This window comes from Neomonachus schauinslandi, chromosome 14 (genome assembly GCF_002201575.2).
Source record: "Neomonachus schauinslandi chromosome 14, ASM220157v2, whole genome shotgun sequence".
In the NCBI taxonomy this organism is placed as follows: domain Eukaryota; kingdom Metazoa; phylum Chordata; class Mammalia; order Carnivora; family Phocidae; genus Neomonachus; species Neomonachus schauinslandi.
Genome location: NC_058416.1, coordinates 37,084,988 through 37,108,095, shown reverse-complemented (window position 1 = coordinate 37,108,095; position 23,108 = coordinate 37,084,988). Strand labels below are relative to the sequence as shown.

The 23,108-nt window shown below is 40.3% G+C and overlaps 2 protein-coding genes across 3 annotated transcripts in view; one reads left to right on the top strand and one right to left on the bottom strand.

Annotated features, from left to right (window-relative positions):
• LOC110576869 (zinc finger protein 271-like) overlaps positions 1–2,826 on the top strand; it is a 45,214-nt gene extending 42,388 nt beyond the window's left edge. The window contains 2 exon segments of the mRNA XM_044921293.1: positions 671–2,013; positions 2,015–2,826. Of these exon segments, the coding sequence (XP_044777228.1) occupies positions 671–2,013; positions 2,015–2,425 (1,754 nt within the window). The 3' untranslated portion in view covers positions 2,426–2,826.
• Positions 1–23,108, bottom strand: part of LOC110576866 (zinc finger protein 24) — an 81,416-nt gene that overhangs the window by 31,052 nt on the left and 27,256 nt on the right. The window contains exons 3-4 of one of the 2 annotated variants that reach the window (XM_021686096.2): positions 22,847–22,994; positions 6,471–6,622 (exon numbers count right to left, since the gene is read on the bottom strand). In XM_021686096.2, the coding sequence (XP_021541771.1) occupies positions 6,597–6,622; positions 22,847–22,994 (174 nt within the window). In that variant the 3' untranslated portion in view covers positions 6,471–6,596. Of the gene's footprint in view, positions 1–6,470; positions 6,623–19,884; positions 20,207–22,846; positions 22,995–23,108 lie in introns of those variants that run through there. The other variant, XM_044921294.1, reaches the window with a different exon arrangement.

The window sequence follows — 23,108 nt, the reverse complement described above, 5'->3', positions numbered from 1 at the left end:
ATGATTATTATGACCCATTACTTACTGATTCTTCCTAATTGCTCTTTCAGAGGATTATTTTCAGTGTTTTGGAGCACTCTCATATTGTGACAGCATTTTTTTTTTATTTTTTATTTTTTATTTTTTTTAAGATTTTATTTATTTATTTGACAGAGAGAGAGATAGCGAGAGCAGGAACACAAGCAGGGGGAGTGGGAGAGGGAGAAGCAGGCTTCCTGCCGAGCAGGGAGCCCGATGTGGGACTTGATCCCAGGACTCTGGGATCATGACCTGAGCCGAAGGCAGACGCTTAACGACCGAGCCACCCAGGCGCCCTTGTGACAGCATTTTATAAGTAAATACTGATCTCTTTCACCTCAAACTTTCTTATGGTAGGGAGAATACATTCCATTTGGATTTTTTATTGTTCTAGATGGTGAGACTAAGACCAAGATTGGAGAGGTGACTTCAGAGGAGGAAATTGCAACAAAAATTGAACCATTGCCTGAAGAGTCTGGCAACCCCAGAGATGATGTTCTCCAGGATTCTGAATGCAGAGGATTCTGTGAATTGGGGGATAAATTAAATGAAAAGAATCAAAACCTCCTTAAAAGAAGACAGAATAACTGTGATGAATGTGGGCAAAGCTTTGCTTGGAGTACAGGCCTAATTAGGCACCGAAGAACCCACTGGGAGAAACCCTATGAATGTGATAAGTGTGGAAAGGCCTTTAGTGTGAGCTCAGCTCTGGTTCTGCATCAGAGAATTCATACAGGGGAGAAACCCTATCCTTGTACTTGGTGCATTAAAAGTTTCAGTCGGAGCTCAGACCTTATTAAACATCAAAGAGTCCACACTGGTGAAAAACCTTATAAATGTGATGAATGTGGGAAAGCCTTCAGTCAGAGTTCTGATCTCATTATCCATCAGAGAATCCATACAGGAGAAAAACCCTATCAATGCAGTCATTGTAGTAAATGCTTTAGCCAGCGCTCAGACCTGGTTAAGCATCAGAGAACCCATACTGGAGAAAAGCCTTATACATGTAACCAGTGTAACAAGCATTTTAGTCAGAGTTCTGATGTTATAAAACATCAAAGAATCCACACTGGGGAGAAACCATATAAATGTGATGTGTGTGGAAAAGCCTTCAGTCAGAGCTCAGATCTTATTCTGCATCAGAGAATTCACACTGGGGAGAAACCATATCCATGTAATCAATGTAGCAAAAGTTTCAGTCAGAACTCAGACCTTATTAAACATCGAAGGATCCACACTGGAGAGAAACCCTATAAATGTAATGAATGTGGTAAAGCTTTTAATCAGAGCTCGGTCCTTATTCTGCATCAGAGAATTCACACTGGAGAGAAACCCTATCCATGTAATCAGTGTAGCAAAACCTTCAGTAGACTTTCAGATCTCATGAATCATCAAAGAATTCACACTGGAGAGAAACCCTATCCATGTAGCCAGTGCAGTAAAATGTTTAGTCGAAGATCAGACCTTGTTAAACATCATAGAATTCATACAGGTGAGAAGCCCTATGAATGTGATGAGTGTGGGAAAACCTTTAGTCAGAGCTCAAATCTTATTCTCCATCAGAGAATCCACACTGGAGAGAAACCCTATCCATGTAGTGATTGTACTAAAAGTTTTAGTCGTCGTTCAGACCTCGTTAAACATCAAAGAATACACACTGGAGAGAAGCCGTATGCATGTAACCAGTGCAATAAAAGTTTCAGTCAAAGCTCAGACCTCACTAAACATCAGAGAGTGCACTCTGGGGAAAAGCCCTATCACTGTGATCATTGTGAGAAAGCCTTCAGTCAGAGTTCTGACCTTATTCTTCATCAGAGAATTCACACTGGAGAAAAACCATACCCCTGCACACAGTGCAGCAAAAGTTTCAGCCAGAACTCAGACCTTATCAAACACCAGAGAATCCACACTGGGGAAAAACCATATAAATGTCCTGAGTGTGGAAAGGCTTTTAGTCAGTGCTCAGCTCTTACCCTACATCAGAGGATCCACACTGGGGGAAAAACCATATTCATGTGATCAGTTTGGCAAAAGCTTTAGTCGGCGCTCTGATCTCATTAACCATCAAAGAATCCACGCTGGTGAAAAGCCATATAAATGTGATGCATGTGGGAAAGCCTTCGGCACATGCACTGAACTTACTGAACACCAGAGAATCCACACTGGGGAGAGACCGCACACATGTGTTCGGTGCAGCAGAAGTTTTAGCCAGCTCTCTGATCTTATTAATCATGAGAAAGTCCATTCTGCAGAAGACAGGCTAAGTGTGATGAATGTGGGAAAACCTTCAGAGTATACACCGACTTTATTTCGTACCAGAGACACTATACCAGAAAAAAATCTTAGGAATGCTATTGAGGATTATGAAAAAGGTTTTAATCAGTGCTCAACTCTTGTGCTACATTAAACACACACACACACACACACAGGACAGAAAACATTAAGTTCTACAATGAATATTTAACTGAGAGTTCAGACATTACTAAACTTAAGAAAAATTCTGAAGAGGATCCTGTGAGTAATTGGGAAAACTTTCAATATGAATAAAAGTATTACTGAATGTCAGCAACAATGGAAAGAAATTTCTGTCTGCAATAAGGGAAAACAAGCCTCTGGTCTTATATTCAAATATAATCCACAAGGGAAGAGTTTTATCATTATAAGAAACGAATAACAATGCAGAACCTTATCAGATATTGTAAAGATCATGTGATGGGGTGTGCAATCAGCTCAGAAGGAAATGTGTTAGTGTTATCTCAAACCTTTAGTGAGCCCTAATTGTCTATTGCATATCAGAGAAGTTACTTTAGAGATTGTAGGGAAAACGTAAATCCCATATCTTAATTGGCATTCACTCATAATCGGCATACCACCGACCTCCTGACAACGGAAGAGTCCTACCTGATGCTCACATTAGTTATCTGTCATTAAATTCCCTGTCTGTGAACGTGCTATGCTATTCTGGTATTAATACTTACTAACTACCTAACTCCAGTGCCCAGTTTTCCCAGAAAAAAATTTTTTTTCTTTGGCCTAGTTTTGGTTTTCCTAATGAGCTTGAGTTTTCAGGTTCCTGCAATAGTCACAGCAAATATGGACTTATTTTGCTTTTGGTAATGCAGTCCATAGACTAGTGGTTTGAAATCACTTCTTCAATATTACCATTTAATCACAGTTCCTAAATATGTGAAACAGAATTTTTTTTTTAAATTCCATATGTCAGAGTGTGAAGATTTCTCTAGCACTGTTTATCTTGTCATCTATAGATAGAACAAAAATGAGAGCCAAAGTAATTCCCACATGACTAATTTGTATACCATATTCTGTCTAAAAATAAAAAGACTTACTGAATTTTTCAAGTGGCAACATTTATCAGACTTTTGATTTCTGATATACATATGATAATAGGCTACTATATGCAAAGTTTTCAGCTGAAAAATAGAAACTTTTTTTTTTAAAGATTTTATTTATTTATTTGAGAGAGAGAGAATGAGAGACAGAGAGCATGAGAGGGAGGAGGGGCAGAGGGAGAAGCAGACTCCCTGCCGAGCAGGGAGCCCGATGCGGGACTCGATCCCGGGACTCCAGGATCATGACCTGAGCCGAAGGCAGTCGCTTAACCAACTGAGCCACCCAGGTGCCCCAATAGAAACTTTTTTAAAAATAAAAAATCCAAATTGGTTTTCTAATATTAACCATTTGGTAAGATTCCACTACTATACTTTGAATATTCCCCATAATCATCCAGTTAATATATCACTTTAACACAATTACTGTTATTTACTATGTGCAAGGCATTATTTTAGGTTTTGTAGTGTACACAGAGAATATACAAAGCATATGTGATAAAGCCTGATGTATACAGAAAACACATGTACAAGCATAGAGGTAGACAAGATGCTTGTAAGAGCTCAGGGGAAGTAGGGTTCATTCTGATTGGAAAGAAAAAGTTTGGGGAGCTCCTGAGACTTGAGTTTTGAAGGATGGGATTAGAGACATAAGGGCAGGAAGGGAGTAGTCAACAAAGGCACAGAAGCAAGGAAGTGTAAGAAATGATGTGTAGTATGTGCTTAGTCTTTAATTCATTCAGTACACCTTCAGTGTGAGGCACTACTGAGCACTGCTCGGGGGAGAGAAAGGGTTCCTGCCCTTGCGCTCCAGTGTTTCTGCAAATAATGACTAAAATGTACTTAAAAGAGTAAGAATAAGGTGGAAATAAAAATGAAGTAGGAGAAAGGACTGTTAAGGAGTATGATGCTAAACAAGCAGGCACTTCAACTTTCTGGCATTTGGTATCATGTAAAATAGAAAAGTAGTAGTTATGATAGGATTGAGTTTCATATTTCTGCATTTTGTTCTCAAGGTAAAGAAGGCCATTGAGGTCTTTGAACCAAGGAATGGCGTGATCATCTCACTGCCTTCAGAAGAATAAAATTAAGCGGGGAAGGAAAAGAAAAAAACTATTTTGGAAGTCTGGAAATAAAAGCATGAGGGTCACAAGTCGAAGAGCTAAAAGGCATTGACATGACAATAATTTGAGAAGGGAGTAGGAAAAAAGTATAATTAATTAGCATCTGTTCTTTGGGGAATTTAAAAAGTGAAGAAATAGGATGATGAAATTTATATCTGAAGTTTACCCCTCTCTCCTGAGGATAAATTTTATTTATTTTTAAAGATTTTATTTATTTATTTGACAGAGACACAGCGAGAGAGGGAACACAAGCGGGGGGAGTGGGAGAGGGAGAAGCAGGCTTCCCGCGGAGCAGGGAGCCCAATGCGGGGCTCGATCCCAGGACCTTGGGATCATGACCTGAGCCGAAGGCAGACGCTTAATGACTGAGCCACCCAGGTGCCCCTGAGGATAAATTTTAAGAGCCAGCTGCTTACTACACACTTCTACCTAGTGTCATGAACTTAACACACACCCCCATGATATCCTCCTCCTGAATTCCCTATCCTGGTGAATTGCGCTGCTAAACACCTTGCCATACAGATGAAATCACTGGTAGCCGTCCTGCACTCCCCACTTTCCCCAGTTTTCTAAATCCACTTGCTCATTAGGTTTTAGAAATGAGTTACAAAAGTAACACTACTTATATAATTTTTAAAAGTCTAACAATAACAAGTGTTGAGAAGGAACATGGTAGATCAGTAATTGTATTACATCAGTAATTATTACATGTAAATGGACTATAAGACAAAAATTCTTGCATTTTTTTAAAGTTTATATGGTACTTACTCGAGCAAGACACACTGTAACGGCAAGGATCCAGGGAATTTGAAATTAAAGTATGGAAAAAGATACTCCATTAAAACACTAACCGAAAGAAAGCTGTTAATAGCTGTACCAATATTAGACAAGAAGTAGACTTTAAAGCCAAAGGCTTACTAGAGATGAAAGGGGACACTTCTATTGATAAAAGAGTCAATTTACCAAGAAAATATAAATATCCTAAAGTGTATACATCTAATAATTTTGCTTCAAAGTATATAGAGCTGAAATCGACAAAACTAAAATGAGAAAGATAAATCTACAATCCTAGTAGAAGACTTTCACACAGCTCTCAGTAAACAAGCAGAAAAAAATGTTTAAGAATATAGTACATGTGGACTTACAGGATATGTTAGCAAAATGACCTAATTGACGTATAGGTAACAGTACAACCAACACTGGCAGAAAACTCCTTTTGGGTGTACAAAGAGCATTTACCAAAGCTGACTGTGTGCTGGTTTGTAAAGCAAGCGTCAACAAATTTCATCAGATTGAAATAATTTAGCGTAGTGCTGTCCAAGAGAACTTAGTATGTTCTTGTCAGTATTGTTCAATACAGTAATCACACAGCTAATACAGTAGTCACTAGCCACATGTGGCTACCGAGCCCTTAAAATGTGGCTAATGTGACTGATGAACAATATTTTATTTAAATAGCCACATCTGGTTAGTGGCTACCACATTGGACAGCAAGACTTAGCATATGTTTTCAGACAACCGTAAAATTAGCTAGAAATCAGTAACACACACTAAAAAAAAAATCCCCAAATGTTTAGAAATTAAGACAATTTATTTATTTATTAAAGATTTTATTTATTTATTTGACAGAGAGGCAAGGAGAGAGGAAGCACAAGCAAGGGGAGCAGCAGAGGGAGAAGCAGGCCTCCTGCGGAGCAGGGAGCCCGATGCGGGGCTCGATGCGGGGCTCGATGCGGGGCTCGATCCCAGGACCCTGGGATCATGACCTGAGCTGAAGGCAGACGCTTAACAACTGAGCCACCCAGGCGCCACTGAAATTAAGGCAATTTAAATCACCTGTAGGTAAAAGAAGCAAGCATAGTGGAAATTTGAGAGGTATTTTTGTCTGGATAACAGTGAAAATTATGGGAAAGAACTAAAGCCCTGATTAAAGAGAAATTTATAGCATTCAGTGCATATATTAGGAAAGAAAGGGCTACAATTCACTGATTTAAATACCCACTGCAAGAAGTTAGAAAAAGAATAGTAAGTAAATGTAAAGAAAGAATGTAGAGAGAGGTTCATACAGTGGTGTTCTGGGTTCCTGTCGTAGCTTAAAGGGCAATTTTCACAATGTCCAGAATATTTGATGTCCTGCAAATGAAGAAAGAGGGTGTTGTCAAATTCCTTGCAGCAGGAACCCACGCAGGTGGTACCAAGTACATCTACAAAAGGAAAAGTGATGGCATCTTTATCATAAATTTGGAGAGAACCTAGGAGAAGCCTCTGTTGGCAGCTCATGCCATTGTTGCTGTTGAAACCCAACTGATGGCAGTATCATGACCTCCAGGAATACTGGGCCAGTGACTTGTGCCGTACTTCGCTGCTGACACTGCAGTCACCCCTTATTGCTGGCCACTTCACTCCCGGAGCCTTCACTAACCAGATCCAGGCAGCCTTCCAGGAGCCGAGACTTCTGGCGGTTACTCATGCCGGGGCTGACCACCAGCCTGTCACAGGGGTGTCTCGTGTTGACCTGCCTACCACAGCAATGGTAGAGCAATTCACCTGCTGTGTGTGGACACAGCCATCGCGTGCAGCAAGGGAGCTCACTCACTGGGGCTGATGTGGTGGATGCTGGCCCAAGGAGGTCTGCGCATGCGTGGCACCATTTCCCGTGAACAGCTAGAGGAGGTCATGCCTGATCTCTGCTTCTACAGAGAGCCTGAAGAGATGGCTGGGGAAGAGCAGGCCGCTGCTGAGAAGGCTGTGACCAAGGAGGAATTTGAGGGTGAAGGGACATCTCCAGCTCCTGAGTTCAGTGCTACTCAGCCTGGGGTTGCAGACTGCTCTGAAGCGTGCAGGTGCCCTCGGTGCCTATTCAGCAGATCCCTCCTGAAAACTGGTCTGCAGTTCCCACTGCTCAGGCCACTGAATGGATAGGAATGACTACTGAGTGGTTTTAAGCTGTTCTTCCACAGACGCTTAAACAGAAAATGGAAATACAGTCGACAGACAATAAACGGTTTCTTTTAAAAAATGAAAGGAAAAAGAATGAAAGGAAAGAAATTGTAGAGCATGAATTAATGAAATAGAAAACAAACATTTCAGTTCAGCTTTTGAAAAATTGATAATGCCCTAGCAAAACTGATCAAGAAAAAAAAAAGAGAGAAGGACCGTCTCTCAGTGTAAGGAGTACAAAAGTGGCCATCAATGCAGATCTACAGCCATTACAGATATAATATGAAGGATATGATTAATAATTTTATCAAAAATTTTGAAATTTTATCCCAAATTAACACAAGAAGAAATATAAAATCTAAATAATTTGGGGTCTATTAAGGAAATCTATCTGTAGTTTAAAATTTTTCCTATAAAGAATATTCCAGGCCAGATATCACAGTGGGGAATACTTCCAGATGTTAAAGGAAGAAATAAACCAATCTTACACAATCTCTTCAGGGTAATAGGAGAAGATGGTACATTACCCAACTAATTTTATGGAAGCTGTAGATTATGCTCCTTACAGGGGAAGATTTCATTCCTGGAACAAGGCCAGGAGGAGCCTGGCTTTCTCCAGGACTTTGGCACACCCATCTCACCACATCTGCCTAGGATATCCTTTAGGGCTTTGATCGCTCCAGCTGTCAGCTGAGCCTCCAGGGCATATTAAAAGGAATCTTTTTTCGGACAGACCAAATCCATCTACAATATCTACAAAGCATATTTATCACATTACAGTTCTCTAGACAAAGCATTTGTTATTTGTTTATAAACGTGGTCTGGGTTAGATATTTTCATTGGATTTTAGCCTACTTACTCAATGATATAGCTAATTGCATGGAACCAGTGGAATTCTCAGACCATCAGTTGGTCCAGGGGGCCCATACGAAGTTCTATAGGAATGGGAACATTTCTTGCCTTTAAAAAAAAAAAAATTTTATTTATCTACTTGAGAGACAGAAAGAGCTAGAGAGCACAAACGGGGGGGGAAGGGAGAGCGAGAAGCAGGCTCTCTGCAGAGCAGGGAGCCTGACACAGTGCTCAATCCAAGGACCCTGGGATCATGACCTGAGCCACCCAGGCGCCCCACCTGTAAACTATTCTTTAGGGAAAAAAGTATCCATCTAAATTACGGGTCAGCAAAGTACCAGGAAGCCCAGGCTGCCACTTGTTTTTGTAAATAGTGTTTTAATGGAACCCAGCCATGCCCATTTGTTCGTGTGTTTCTACGGCTGCTTTCGGCTACAATGGCAGAGTTTCAGAGTTGCAGCAGAAACTGTAGGGCCTGCAAAGCTGAAGATAGTTATTATCTGGCCCTTTACAGAAAACAGTTGCTGACTCCTGACCTAAATGAGAATTTTCTTTATAACTTTTACTGATTTTTTTTTTGCTGATTATAAATATGCTGCTAGCTTATTGTAAAAAGAAAATAAATTGGTAATATGTAAAAGAATAAAGATAAAAATCACTGTCTCCAGAAGCCTATTTTGCGAACCTAGAATTTTGGTGTGTGCCATTCTACATATATATGTGTACTATTTTTCCAAAAACAATACTGGTAATGGTAAACTAAATTTTCCCCATTGTTATTAACATTTTACATGTCCATAAGCACAGCTCTACATCATCACATTAAATCATGGCCAGAGTGGATATTTATAATTGCTTTCTCAGTATTCCCTCCCACGCCACCCCCACCCCAAGCTTTCTCAATAATAGCACCTACCCTGATTTTCCTTTAGTAATTCACCCTTACTGGGCCATTATGTTTTCTTTAACTTTGACTTTTGACATAATTTCACACGTATAGAAAATTGCAAGAATAGTACAAAGAATTCCCAGACACCCTTAATCCAGATTCCCCAAGTGTTGGCATTTTATTACAATTTCTTTATAATTTTCTATCTACCTGCTTTGTTTAACCAGATAGATCTCTCTCTCTCTCTCTATCTATCTATCTATCTATCTATCTATTCTATCTATATGTAGGGTTTTTTTTCTGAATAGTTTAAGAGTAAATGGCAGATGCAGTGCCCCTTTGACATTTAAATGGAGCAAAAAGGAACAGGATTTTAAGCCAAAGTGACGTGGTCTGACTTCCATGAGCTAGCTGCTGTGTTGAGAACTGAGCAGAGTACAGCAAGCAGGGAAGCAGGGAGGCTATCGGCCTGAGCAACTGGAAGGACAAAATTGCCACTTTCCAAGATAAAGGAGACTATGAAAAGAACAGGTGTGGGGAGAAATTAAAGGTTTGACGTTGGGGCATGTTCGTTTTAAGGTGCCTAATTAGTCATTGTTCCAAACCCAGTTTACAAGCCGCTTCCTATTTGCAGGGTGGGTGTTCCCGCTAACCCTCTAAGACGATTGCCGGCACCATCCACCCCTGAGGTTGCAGGTTCACGGGACTGCGGGTCCAGGGAGCTACTGACTCCCACTTGACCTCTGGCCTGCCGTTCCTCCTGTGTGAGGCTGAATGGTGCCACCTGGAGGTGTGGAGGGGTTCCTGCTCCGTGGTAGAAACTGACCAGGGGGGGAGAGTGCAGAAACGTCGCCTCCCTCCTCCTCCGCGGGGATGAGCGGGGCGGAAGGGGCCCGCAGCGCCGGTGCTCCGAACACAGGGAGACAGGCAAACAGCAGTTCCGAAGCGGTGAGACAGCTCAGCCACACCCGCTTCTATGTGCTCTCCCCCCTTCTTCACCTCCCATTTACCCTCCTCAACCTTTTCTGGGATTGCGTCACCCCCAAAAAATCCTTAGCAATAAGGTTTGTTTTTTTAAGATTTTATTTATTTGGCAGAGAGAGACACAGCGAGAGAGGGAACACAAGCAGGGGGAGGGGGAGAGGGAGAAGCAGGCTTCCCGCTGAGCGGGGAGCCCGATGCGGGGCTCGATCCCAGGACCCTGGGATCATGACCCGAGCTGAAGGCAGACGCTTAACGACTGAGCCACCCAGGCGCCTCCTAAGGTGGTTGTTGTTGTTTTTAATCTTACGCTCTGTTTCCTTAGGAACTCAGACTAAAGTAGGCATCAGAGTGGCTATTGCTGGGATATATGAGCCTGTGGTTCAGAGAAGAGGTCAAGGCTGAGATACAGATTTTGCAGTCATAGATCGTATTTAAGGAGATGAGACCGGAGATCACCCAGGAAGAGAATATAGGTAGAAAAGGAAGGAGATATGCAGAGATATGAACGCTGAGCCCTCAGGCACCGCAGTCCAGAGAGATGAAGAGATAGCGTCGAGACCGAGGAGAAACGCCCCGTGAGTTAGAGGAAAACCAAGCAGGTTGTTCTCGAAGGCAAATGTAAATACGTAAGTTATGCAAAATACTGCTGATAGCTCAAGCAATAGACGTCTAATAAATGAGTATTGGAATCAGCAATATGGAGATGAGCAAACTTTACTACAACTCTTTGTGTGGATAAGAATTTGTATAACATAGAGTGATGTCACATCTCTCATTCCTGACATAATATCTATTTTCTCTTTCTTTTCCCGCATCCTCCCCCCCCCCCCCCCCCCCCCCCCCCACCGTCCGGCCGCAGTTTTTTAATTTTTTAAACCTTAGCTTTTGGTTTAAAAAGAATATAGAAATTTTTTCTAGTTTTTGTTTTTTATTTTGTTGACTTCCAATCTAATCTTTGCTATTTCATTTTTTCTCTTTACCTTGGGTTTAATTTGTTCTTATTTTGGTTTCTTAACATGGAAGCTGAGGTAACTTAATTAGAGAGAGAGAGCGAGCGAGCGAGCGCGCAGGAGTGCCGTTGGGGGGGGCAGAGGGAGAGACGGAATCCCAAGCAGGCTCCAAGCCAAGGGCAGAGGCTGCCGCAGGACTGGATTCAGGACCCTGAGATCATGAGCGGAGCTGAAATCAAGAGTCTGGCACTTAACCGAGTCACCCAGGTGCCCCAAAACATTTTTTTCTAATGTGTTTTATTGCTATAGGGGCGCCTGGGTGGCTCAGTTGGTTAAGCGACTGCCTTCGGCTCAGGTCATGATCCTGGAGTCTCAGGATCAAGTCCCTCATCCGGCTTCCTGCTCAGCTGGGAGTCTGCTTCTTCTGACCCTCTCCCCTCTCATGTGCTCTCTCTCTCTCTCTCATTCTCTCTCTCAAATAAATAAATAAAATCTTTTTAAAAATGTGTTTTATTGCTATAAATTTCCCCATAAGTACTGCATCCCATAGATTATTTTTTCAAATATTTCTCTATACTTCCTGTCTCACCTTTGAGGACTCAGATTACAATTACACATATCAGGGCGCTTGAAATTGTACCACAGCCTGTCGATGCTCTACTCATTTTTTCTCAGTGTTTTCTTTTCCTCTGCTTTTCATTTTGCAGAGTTTCTATTACTATGTCTTATATACTAGAATTTTTTTCTTCCTTTCTTCTATTACACTTTAACTACAATTAATCCCATCTGTGTGTGTTTTTTGTTGTTTTTGTTTTTGTTTTAAATCTCAGACATTGTAGTTTTTGTCTCTAGAAGTTTAGTTTGGTTGCTTTTTGTAACTTTCATGTCTCTACCAAACATGCCATGTTTCCAGTAGCTTCTTGATCATATGGAATGTAGTTATAATTATCTTTATGGGCTTGTCTATTAATTCTTTGTCATTTCTGGGCCAATTTAGTTGAGTGGTTTTCTTATTATGGGTTGTATTTTCCTGCTTCTTTGCATGATTTATAGTTTTTTTTTAAAGATTTTATTTATTTGACAGAGATAGACACAGCTAGAGAGGGAACACAAGCAGGGGGAGTGGGAGAGGGAGAAGCAGGCTTCCTGCTGAGCAGGGAGCCCAATGCGGGGCTCCATCCCAGGACCCTGGGATCATGACCTGAGCTGAAGGCAGACACTTAACGACTGAGCCACCCAGGCGCCCCACATGATTTATAATTTTTTAAATATTTTATTTATTCATTTGAGACACACAGATACAGAGAGCATGAGCAGTGGGAGAGGGAGAGGGAGAAGTAGACTCCCCGCTGAGCCAGGAGCCCGATATGGGGCTTGATCCCAGGACCCTGGGATCATGACCTGAGCCGAAGGCAGATGCTTAACCATCTGAGCCACCCAGGTGCCCCATGATTTATAATTTTTGATTGGATGCCAAACATTATGCATTGTGCCTTAGCGGGTGCTAGACATTTTTTATATATTCTTGAGTTTTGTTATGGGATGTATTTAAATTATTTGGATACAGTTTTATCCTCTCAGGTCTTGCTCTTAAATATCTTTTAGGGAATATGAGTCTAGGGTACATTTTTCTCCACTAAGGAGGCAGGACCCTTCCTATTATCCAAACCCAGAGTTTCTCAGCCTCAGCAAGGTTGATATTTAGGGCTGGGTAATTTGTTATGCATTGTAGGATGTTTAGCAGCATCTCTGGCCTCTACCGACTAGATGCCAGTAGAACCCATCTTCTCTGGTGTAACAACCCAAGAAAAGGTCTCCAGATGTTGCCAAATGTCGGGGACAGGGGAGGGCAGTAGTGGTAGGCAAAATTGCACTTGAGAACCAATATTCTGACGCCCTTTGAATTATGAGGTTTTCTACTCAGATACCCTCGGTGAGCTCCAGTGATTTCTCTCTCTAATCCTTTTGGATCATTCTTTCCCCGCCTCAGGTAGTTTCCCTATACACAGGTGCTCATCAGAACTGGACTCGAGGGGGGCCCTTTGCAGATCTCCAGTGTTCTCTGTCTAGTTCTCTATCTGGTACATTGCCCTGCAAAAGCTAGCCACCGTGGCCTCCGAGGACCCCTGGCTCCATCTTCTCAATTCAGGGAGCCTGCCAGGCTCTGCTTGAGTTCTCCTTTCCTGTGCTGTGTGCTAGAAACTCTCTCCAGGTAGTAAACTGAGACCACTCAAATTTGCTTCACTTGTTTCCCATCTCTCAGGAATCCCATCTCTCTGATCCTTTGCTGTATGTATTTTGCAACATTTGTTCAGGCAGTTTAGATCTGGTCATCTTGGCCCAATGGATTTTGTGTGTTCATGATTTAAAAACAAAACAAATTTCCATCATAATCAGAAAAATCCAGGAGAGGAAAATTGATAATGCAAGATGGAGAGTGTTGGGAACGTGCCTTTGAGTAAGTGAGAGAGGACAGGTTAGGGCCAGTGGAGGATTCAGGCAGAACAGATGATCCAAAGTTAAGAGGGAAGAAGGCATTAGCACACCAAGATATGGACACTTTACTCTTTTCTAACTCTTTTTTTCCCCAGTTGTAAATACCAGTGTAATAGGTATAGACGGGGATAGGGACAGAGAGAACATTTATATAGGTGGATAGAGAAAATTAAAATGTTAACCGGATGTTACTAGGATTGTGAACTTATGGGTCACTTTTTGGGTGATTTTTATTTCTAAACTCTATTAATTACTTCATAAAGAAAACAGGCAAAGAAACATTTTTAAGAATTTACATAGGGAGCTGGACACTTTGTTCTATTCTCAGCACCTAGTCATGCTACTTCTTTGCCCAAAAATGGTTTCCCATCTCATTCAAAGTGTAAGTCATAGTCCTAACAATGGCTAACCAGGTCTCCCACGATCTGGCCCCACCCTCCCCCCTTACCCCATTTATTCCCTGGCTTCACCCACTACTTTACCTCATGTTTATTCTGCTTCAGTGACTCTGCCTTCTGTTTCTTGAATAAATCATTGCTCCCACATCAAGCTATTTGCACTTGCTATTCCCATGCATGGAACGGCTTTCCTCCAGTCTCATGGCTTGCTTTCTTATACTTATTCCCATCTTTCCTCAAATTCCACTTTTTTTCCAATTTATTTTCTCCTTACCACTCATAATGACATACAATATGCTTTTCCTTTCTCTGCTGCCATGTGTAGTTTCCACACACAAAAGCCACAGACGTAAACTCTAATAAAGTTTTGAACGTTAGCAACTTCAAATCCACAGGTCTGATAATAAAATTAGGGCCCCAGAGAACCATGTTTGGGGAGGGGCTTCAAGGGTCACATACAGGGGGTGCTTGAGGGGAATGCTCCAAGAGTAATGTTTGGAGGTGGGTACAGCATAGACTTGGCAGTGTAATCCCCAGTCTTGAGCCCTAGATTAATGAATCTGTATGAAGGATGGAAGAGAAACGCCAGGCACGATTGTGCAAAAAGCTTTTCATCCACAGATGTTCCCAACACCAATGTTTAGTTATTGTTGGAATGTAAAATGTTATGTGTGTGGTGCAGACAGAGTGGAGTAACAAATGGCAGAAGTTGACAGAGGCCAAGTCATAGAAGGCCATGCTAATTTTATTAACCTATAGTGCATAAAGTGTTAATTCTAGAGTTTAGAATTACAAAGCTTTTCTACAAATAAGAAAATACAAAGAACCTATATTAATCAGGACAGAAACCCAATTCAGTTATTTTAAACAAGAAAGGGACTTTATTGGCTCACAAAACTTTAAAGTTCGGAGGTAGGGCAGGCTTTAGGCACAGCTGGATCTAGGGCCTCCAGAAAAATGACATCAGAACTGAGTTCTCATTCCTTTCTGCTAGCCTCTGAGTTTCTCCTCAGACTCTCTCATGATGTAAATTCAGGCTTACACAGTCCTTAGTTCGTGGGATCTCTGTACAGCCTTCTTTCCAATAGTTCCAGCAGAAGTTCTGTCGAGAGCTCTCTTTAGCCTGGCTCAAGTCACATGCCCATTCTTTAATCACTGTGGCTAAGAAGCTGCAGGACTCAGGAAGGCCAGACCTGGTCACCTACTCATCTAAGCCACAGGGAATGGGTTCCCCACAATAAATAAGGATTTTGTTACCAGAGGATGGGGAAAGAAATGCTGAACAACAACAACAAAAAAAACACCCAACAACATAGATCCACACGTAACCCAACAGAAAAGCTATTATAGGTAAAGGACATGAACAAACAATCCATGATAAAAGTGGCCAATAAACATATGAAAATAACCTCAACCTCACCATCAATCAGGGAAATACAAGATGATTTTTTTTCTTTATTGCCCATCAGATAAAAATTAACAAGCGTAGGTAAGGCTATGTGGGGAAATGAGCATTTTCCATACATAGGGTAAAAACAGTTATGAAGACCTTTGGGAAGGCTAAGATGAGTCTATCAGAAAGCACATCCTTGGACCCAACCATCCACCTCATACAACTCCATCCTAAAGAAATTCACACGTTTACAGAAATACATGAAAAAGATGTTTACTTTGGCAGTGTAATAGCAAGAGAAAAAATAAGGGAAAAGTTGAATAATGGGATTTTCATAGTAGTGCATCCTAATCAACCATTAAAAAAATTTAAAGACCGCAGGATTTTTGAGACTAAAGGAAAAAAAAAAAAAAAGCAAGCTGAACAATACATATCTATGATCTCATTTATGTAAAAATAGCATTTATTTAGTGTATGTATATTCATATGGAAATGTACGGAGAGGCAACTAGATGGATGGATGTCCAACTGCGGACAGTGGAATGTGACAAGTGCTGGAGAAAAGGGTCTCTTTGCTCTTTATACTTGTGTATCATTTAGGTTTTGTGTAACGAGATGGTAGTCATTTATACTTTCATAATTAAATGCAAATGGCCAATAAACATAAAAAAGATGTTCCTTCCTATTAATAAAAAGAAAGACACGTTTTGCCTACCAGATTGGTAAAAATATTTCAGGATTCAGGGTTGGTGGGGGTGGAGGCAATCAGGCACTCTACTGATGGAGTTGTAAATCGGTACCATCTTTTTGGTGATAGTTCTCAAAATGTTAAATGTGCACATTCTCTGACCCGATAAATCTATTTCTTGCTATTTATCCTACAGAAATATCCACACAGGCAGCAAAATAGATGGGTAAGAATGGTAACAATACCTTTATCTGTAGTAAGAAATTGGAAAGAACTTTTCCGTCAATAAGGGGTTAAATAAATTACAGTATATTCATGCAATGGAGTAGTGAGCAGCTATAAAGAACAGTGTCTTCCTCAAGGTGAGGGGGAGGGGAGGCAAGTTTCAGCGCAGTACACGGAAAATGGGGATATGTACCTACCTCATATGGTTGCTGTGAGGATTAAGAGTTAATCCACGGTAAAGCACTTCCAACACTGCCCATGTGCAGCAACCACAGTGTCAACTATTAACACATTTTGCTTAAATATGTATATGCCTAAGTCTGGAAAAATAGCAAACCAAGTAATTATTACTTCTAAGTAATAGTGTGAAAAGGAATGTCCTTTTTCCATTTAACATTTCTGTATTGTAGAAAATTCAAATGAATGGGTTTAATAAGTTTTTAAATTTGTTAACCAGAAAAAGCGTAAAATTTATCAATCAAGGTTTAACAGCCATCACTCACTGCACTGTGAAAAAATAGGTATCCCTGTTAAGTTCCAGAACTAGATTTGAGTTTTAGCTCTAATTGGCCACATGCAAGTCACACAATCTCGGAATCTTTCCTTCCTTGCCTACAAATCTAAGTGAGATAGGTATAGTGACTAATCCAATGCCTGGCGTGCAGATTATGTCAATACATACACCCCTCCCTTCAATTTACATAAATGTGATCCACATATTGCTAAATTAAATTTTGGGAGTTTAACCTCCAAGAAAACCAGAAGAAAATTCAGCAGTAAGGAGCAAATGCTCAGTAGCTATCGGGCAGTCATCAGCAGTCTGCATGCCAGTAACAATGACTGCTCTATTACTAACCAAACAGATGGCACTGCTTGGCAACTGACAGATCAGCACCTCATCAGAGGCCGGGCAGCCCCCAGAATTGCTAACTACGATTATCTGTGTGGGTATCAATTAACATCTGGATGAAATAATAAATCACTGAAGAGTTATTTTAAATCAGTTTGTCTAGTGGGAACTTAGCCTACCCAGAGATGGTGAGTACACAGACTGCCCTTTCTTTTCCCATATACCCTAATCCAGTCTTTTTGGGTCCAGCCCATTTTGCCCACAGAGCCTTGCCTTGGCCTCAGAATCCTTTCTAAACAATGCACAGGTATCAGAGCTGACAAGACAAACTCACATTTGCCAAGTCTACCATCACTTTCTCTAAGCTCTGACATTATACCAAACATCTTTGGCATTTGTGACAACTGTACCACAGGGAAGCTTCTTTGTATACAGGAAACATATAAGATCTAAAAAAAGAGTGAAATTCTAGCAACTGAGAGGTGCCTCCCTTCTTACCTACTCTGATACAAGAATTCTGTCATCTCAGCAGAATTAAAAATATGCCACCTCAAAACCTACTTGGAAAGAAGCCAGTTATAAATAAATAAATCAACTCAAGATCGTTTTATCTTAGAGCGGAGGAGTTTATAGCTTTATTGGACATTGACTTGTTTCCTCTCAGCCACAAAGAGAAAAAGACCCAAACAAAAGTCCCTACATTTTCTTGTATAACTTAAAATACATTATATCATTACTACATATTTATACTTCAATAAATCTTAATCTATAAAGCACATTTCTTATAATTAATTGTTATCAGAAAAATCTATAAACAAGCTCCATTCTGCCTCACTTTTCCACCAGCTGGCCTTGCATTTATTACTATGCTTTTTAACAGGCTCATGCAAATCTCACCTTCCATTTTTAAATTTGATCCAAGCACCAGATGTAACCAAAATCTCTGGAACTATGAAATCTTTTTATTCACATGGGTCATTTTCCACACAATTAATGCCCACTATAAAAAAGCCTTTTCCGTATTCTCTATTTTAACTTCCAGAGTTTTCCACTAAACAGTAAAACCACAGTACTTGGGATTTTCAGCCAAGGAGTATATAATCCTACTACTACAATGTATTACTTTTATACATTTTTAAAAATGTGTTAAGACTTAAAATTTAAAAAAAAAAATAGTTCAATCAATTCTGATAGTTAATAAACTAGTTGTTAATAGCCTATTGTTTATTTTTAAATAGAACAATCCATTCAACTTAACATGTAAGTACAACCTCAATGCTACTAGAGATTGATTAGTTTTTTTAAAAGACCCACAAACCTCCAAACTGTGATAAGAGTATCTTGGACTCACCTCTGAAGATTGCTGGAGAGCTGGCTAGCTCTTTGAGCTGAGTCTTCCTTTCCCCCAAACACAACACCCTGGTAAGAGAACTATGGCTCTGGGAATCTCAGAGGTGACCTCCCCCAGGACTGCTCAAACAGAGGGAAGAAGCTAACTCACATGAAACAGCTTTAGACCAAATCCCCAATGATTTACAGTGGAAGAAATAGCTACCTACCTATGGTAGGGTTACAGTACCTAGCACAGTGCCTTGTCGGTAGAAAATGTTTAATAATAAATGCATGGCTGTTTTGTTAGCCTGGTGTGCAACCCTTTTGTACCAAAAGAATAAAACAGCAAACCTGATACTTGTTGCCCACCTGTCATGGATTTTTATGTCCTTAACAAAAAGAAAGGCAAAATAATAAATTAGATCTTCAAGTCTCTTTTTGTTTTCTAAAAGCCAAGACAGACCATTACCCTCATGTTTACATTTGCCCTTCAACACTGCCATTCACTACAAATTCTTCCCTAGCGTTAGAATGTCTACTCTCATAGTTTTAGAAGTGTTTATTGTTCACACTGTCCATTTTCTACTGGTAACACAGGAGAACAGTAATCTCATTAGCGGGATGCCTTCAAATTAGACAGGATAAGCGGTGTTTGAGTTTCCCTGCAGGCAGATAATTACACTGAGATAAATTCTTGATATACTTCAATTCTTGGATCAAAGTATTTGTTTATCTTGCCCAATCTAGATGTCCCATTCACTTTTTGATGTTTTATCACCATCACTTATCTGAGTTTTAAGGCTCATTTTACTTTGAGGCTTTTGGTCATCCTTTATCTTCTATTTTCTGAAATGCATATTCAAATTAGGTAAAAAGGAGCAGAAGGGTAAATTTTTTAAAAAATGGTTTCAGTTTTCAAATTTTATAATTCTTATGTAGCCTTTTAAAGTAGAAGGGAATGTATCCTTGCAAAGAACATTTTAATGATCAACACAGAAATAATGTCTGTCTAAAAAGGAAACTTTTAAGGGACAAAGAATCAGGTAGTTCATGATTTGGAAAAATAATAAAAATATAAACATCACATGGAAGATTTAGGAATTAACACCTGAATTAAGTTTAAAATTTCAGTTTCTAGGCAGGTATGACATTGTTTCTTTCAAGATAAAGTAATAGTGGGTGAAGATTTTCTACATTTCCCAGTGGATTTTCTTAACAGTCTATATAGGGAAATAAAACTATTATGTATCATTTCATGTTTTTAATTTTGTCTTCATTTCTGAAGAAAAAGACCTGAGTGCTGATTTTTTTTTGTAATTTCTTAAACTTTCACAACATTCAGAAGTTTCTCTGCATTGTGTCTTCGCTGATGTCTAAAAAGATTTGAGCTCTGACTATAAGATTTCCCACACTGAACGCATTCATAAGGTTTCTCCCCAGTATGGATTCTCTGATGATTAATGAGCCCAGAATTCTGGCTAAAGGCTTTTCCACATTCAAGACATTTGTAAGGTTTTTCTCCAGTATGGACTCTCTGATGTTGCACAAGGATAGAACTTCTGCTGAATGCTTTCCCACATTCAACACATCCATAGGGTTTCTCCCCACTGTGGATTCTTTGATGAAGAATGAGGGCTGAGCCCTGACTGAAGTGTTTTCCACATTCATCACATATATGTTGTTTCTTTCGAGAGGGATTTCTCTTTCTTTCAAATCTGCCCTTGGGGAAACAGGCTTCTCCATACTTAAAAATTTGAGGAACACCTATATTGAGAGTGCCAGGAACTTCATGAGATTCTACTGCTGAAGGAATCTCCTGCTTTGGAGCTAGTGCTCCATTTTCAGTCCTACCATCATCGTCTGAAATAAAGAAAAAATGTAAATATCACTCGTTTCCTATTCTGGAAGGAAAGAGACCTGAAGAAAAATTTAGTAAAAGTGAACTAAAAGTAAACAGCTTGCATACATGTACACACAGCACTCTGAAAAACGGTATTAAGGTTGCCTACTCCAAAAAAGAAAAAACTGAAATGACTGATTATGAGGCTAAGGGAGGTAATGGCATGCTAACATAATGAGGAATTAAAAGGTTATATCTGAATAAAAGTGGTAACATAAGCAAGTGGGCTATACAATACTAGTCAGAAAACAAAGGGCAGAATGATGGCAGAGTCTAAGACCGTTAGACAAAGTGATGCAAGCTAGGTCTGGCTGAAACTTCTTAAGAAATATAAAAGTGGCCATTAGGAAATCATTATAATATTCTTTTGCTCTGAGAAAGAAAGAAATCACATCAAAATATAATGGTGTAAATAACAAGCAGTCTGTCAGAAAAATGACTATTTCTGAAATGAGCAAGAGCAGGCAAATCACGGTCAACACTACATTAAAAGCAGAACCCGGAAAATGTCCTAATAAGAAACTGAAGATAGGGGCGCCTGGGTGGCTCGGTCGTTAAGTGTCTGCCTTCGGCTCAGGTCATGGTCCCAGGGTCCTGGGATCAAGCCCCGCATTGGGCTCCCTGCTCAGCAGGAAGTCTGCTTCTCCCTCCCCCACGCCCCCTGCTTGTGTTCCCTCTCTCTCTGTGTCTCTCTCTGTCAAATAAATAAATAAAATCTTAAAAAAAAAAGAAAATGAAGATAAACTGGAGGTATTCTCTGTTAACTCAGGACATGACACATATATTCAACAGGCTCTTGATAAATGAAAAGTTTTCCTATATATGAAGGTTGCATTACTAGATATTTGCCATGGTACTTAGAGGAGTTATTATTTCTAAGCCTCAGTTAAATGAGTCTAGTGAAACAAAAGCCTCAATTAATTACCAACATGAGGTACATTACCCACCTGCAGGAAGCAGTATGAACAAGTCTAAGACTTTCCTGAAACTTCAAGCCTTGAAGAGCACAGTTACTAGAGGGTGAGCAGCAGCAATTAGAAAAGTGGTAAACAGTGGGCAAGTCTATAATGATTACCAAAGGGATAAAGTCAAGAGAGAAGACTAACAAGAGACTGAAGGGTGCAGGGGATCAGTGAGGCCTGGAGACATGAACAAAAGAGAAGCAAGTGTTAAAGTTATGTGGGGACAAATGGCACAGAAAGAAAGAAGTTCCCCAGTGTGGTAAAGACTAGACCCCTGAAATAAGGCTATTTACAAATAAGGGAAAATTATTCTAAAATTCAGGGAGGGGAGAAATCTTCTACCCAAGAAAACGTCACCTCCAATGACCAAGGATAGTGGTTCTCAAACTTCATTTCAGAGAAGAATGTCCCATGAAACATGTAAAACTATAGGCTCTCAGAAGACCTCAGCCCCACCCCACCAGTTCTGGTTCCCTACACTGTCCGCTCAGATGGGAAGAAAACCTGATGAGACCCCATCTGTGGCACATACCAGCATTATCTACAATTACCTCAAGGAAAGATTCCCAAAGCAGTCTCAAACAAGTATGAACAAGAACCCAGCAGGTTTAGGAATATACTGGGTTGTAGCAAAGTATACTAAGTATATGGTGTCAACTGCCAATATACTGGGAAAGACTAGTTTGAACGACTTATAATCGTGAGCTTTTTATTTTTCTGTACTTAAAGCATATTTTAGCTACAGGACCTATTTCTGTGTAAATACTTGGAAAATGTGAAGAGTTTTATCCAAATATCATTTCTACAAAAGACGCTTCTTAGCAAAAAAAGACTTTTGGTTGAAGAAAAAACAAAAATAACCAAAAATTTAGGAAGACTTCAGTGGTCAGCAACAAAAAGAATGAATTTGAAGAGGCTTCAGGTAAGTTCATTGTGCCAAGAGGATTAGGCAGGAGACTGAAAGGATATGAAACAGATGACAGAGAATACTGCATGCAAAATAAGGGACCTAGGGGCAACTGGGTGGCTCAGTTGGTTAAGTGTCTGCCTTGGGCTCATGTCATGATCCCAGAGTCCTGGAATCAAGCCCTGCATCTGACTCGCTGCTCAGTAGGGAGCCTCCTTCTCCCTCTCCTCCCCGCTGTTGCGCTCTAATAAATAGATAAAATCTTAAATTAAACAAAAAATAATAAGGGACCTAATCGACAAGTGGGTGCTGGCTCAAAATAAGGCAAATGCCAGTCTGAAATGGGCAGGTCTTCAAGAGGTAAAGGGAAGAAAAGGCTAATGATGTTAATATCTAAGAATAAAAGACCTGACTGAGGTCTGCAAACCAACTGTCCCAAGAAAAGAATCAAGATCCTACAGTGTGTCTATGTCTACAAAATCAGGTTAAGGTGATTATTCCCTACCCCCTAGTGGGAACAAGCAAAGAGTTCTGGACAAATGCCCCATACTCTCTTTCACCCTCTAGCCCACTTGGAGTTTTGGTCCTCACCACAGTGCCTTAGGGAATGGAGCTCCCAGGATGCCCACTTGAGCTGGTTCTCCACAGCATCAAGCTCAGAATTTGGTAATCCCTGAGCTTCTTCTTGAGAAACCATCTCCTCTACCAGAACTTCCCGTTTTCGTCGACGGAGAGAAACCTGGAAAAAAATGAAGTTTGATTCAGGTGAGAAGAAATTTGGTAAGATTTAGAACTAAAAATACACAAGAGAAAACTGTAACAACACACATACTGCAAGGGCCTGTATGATGAA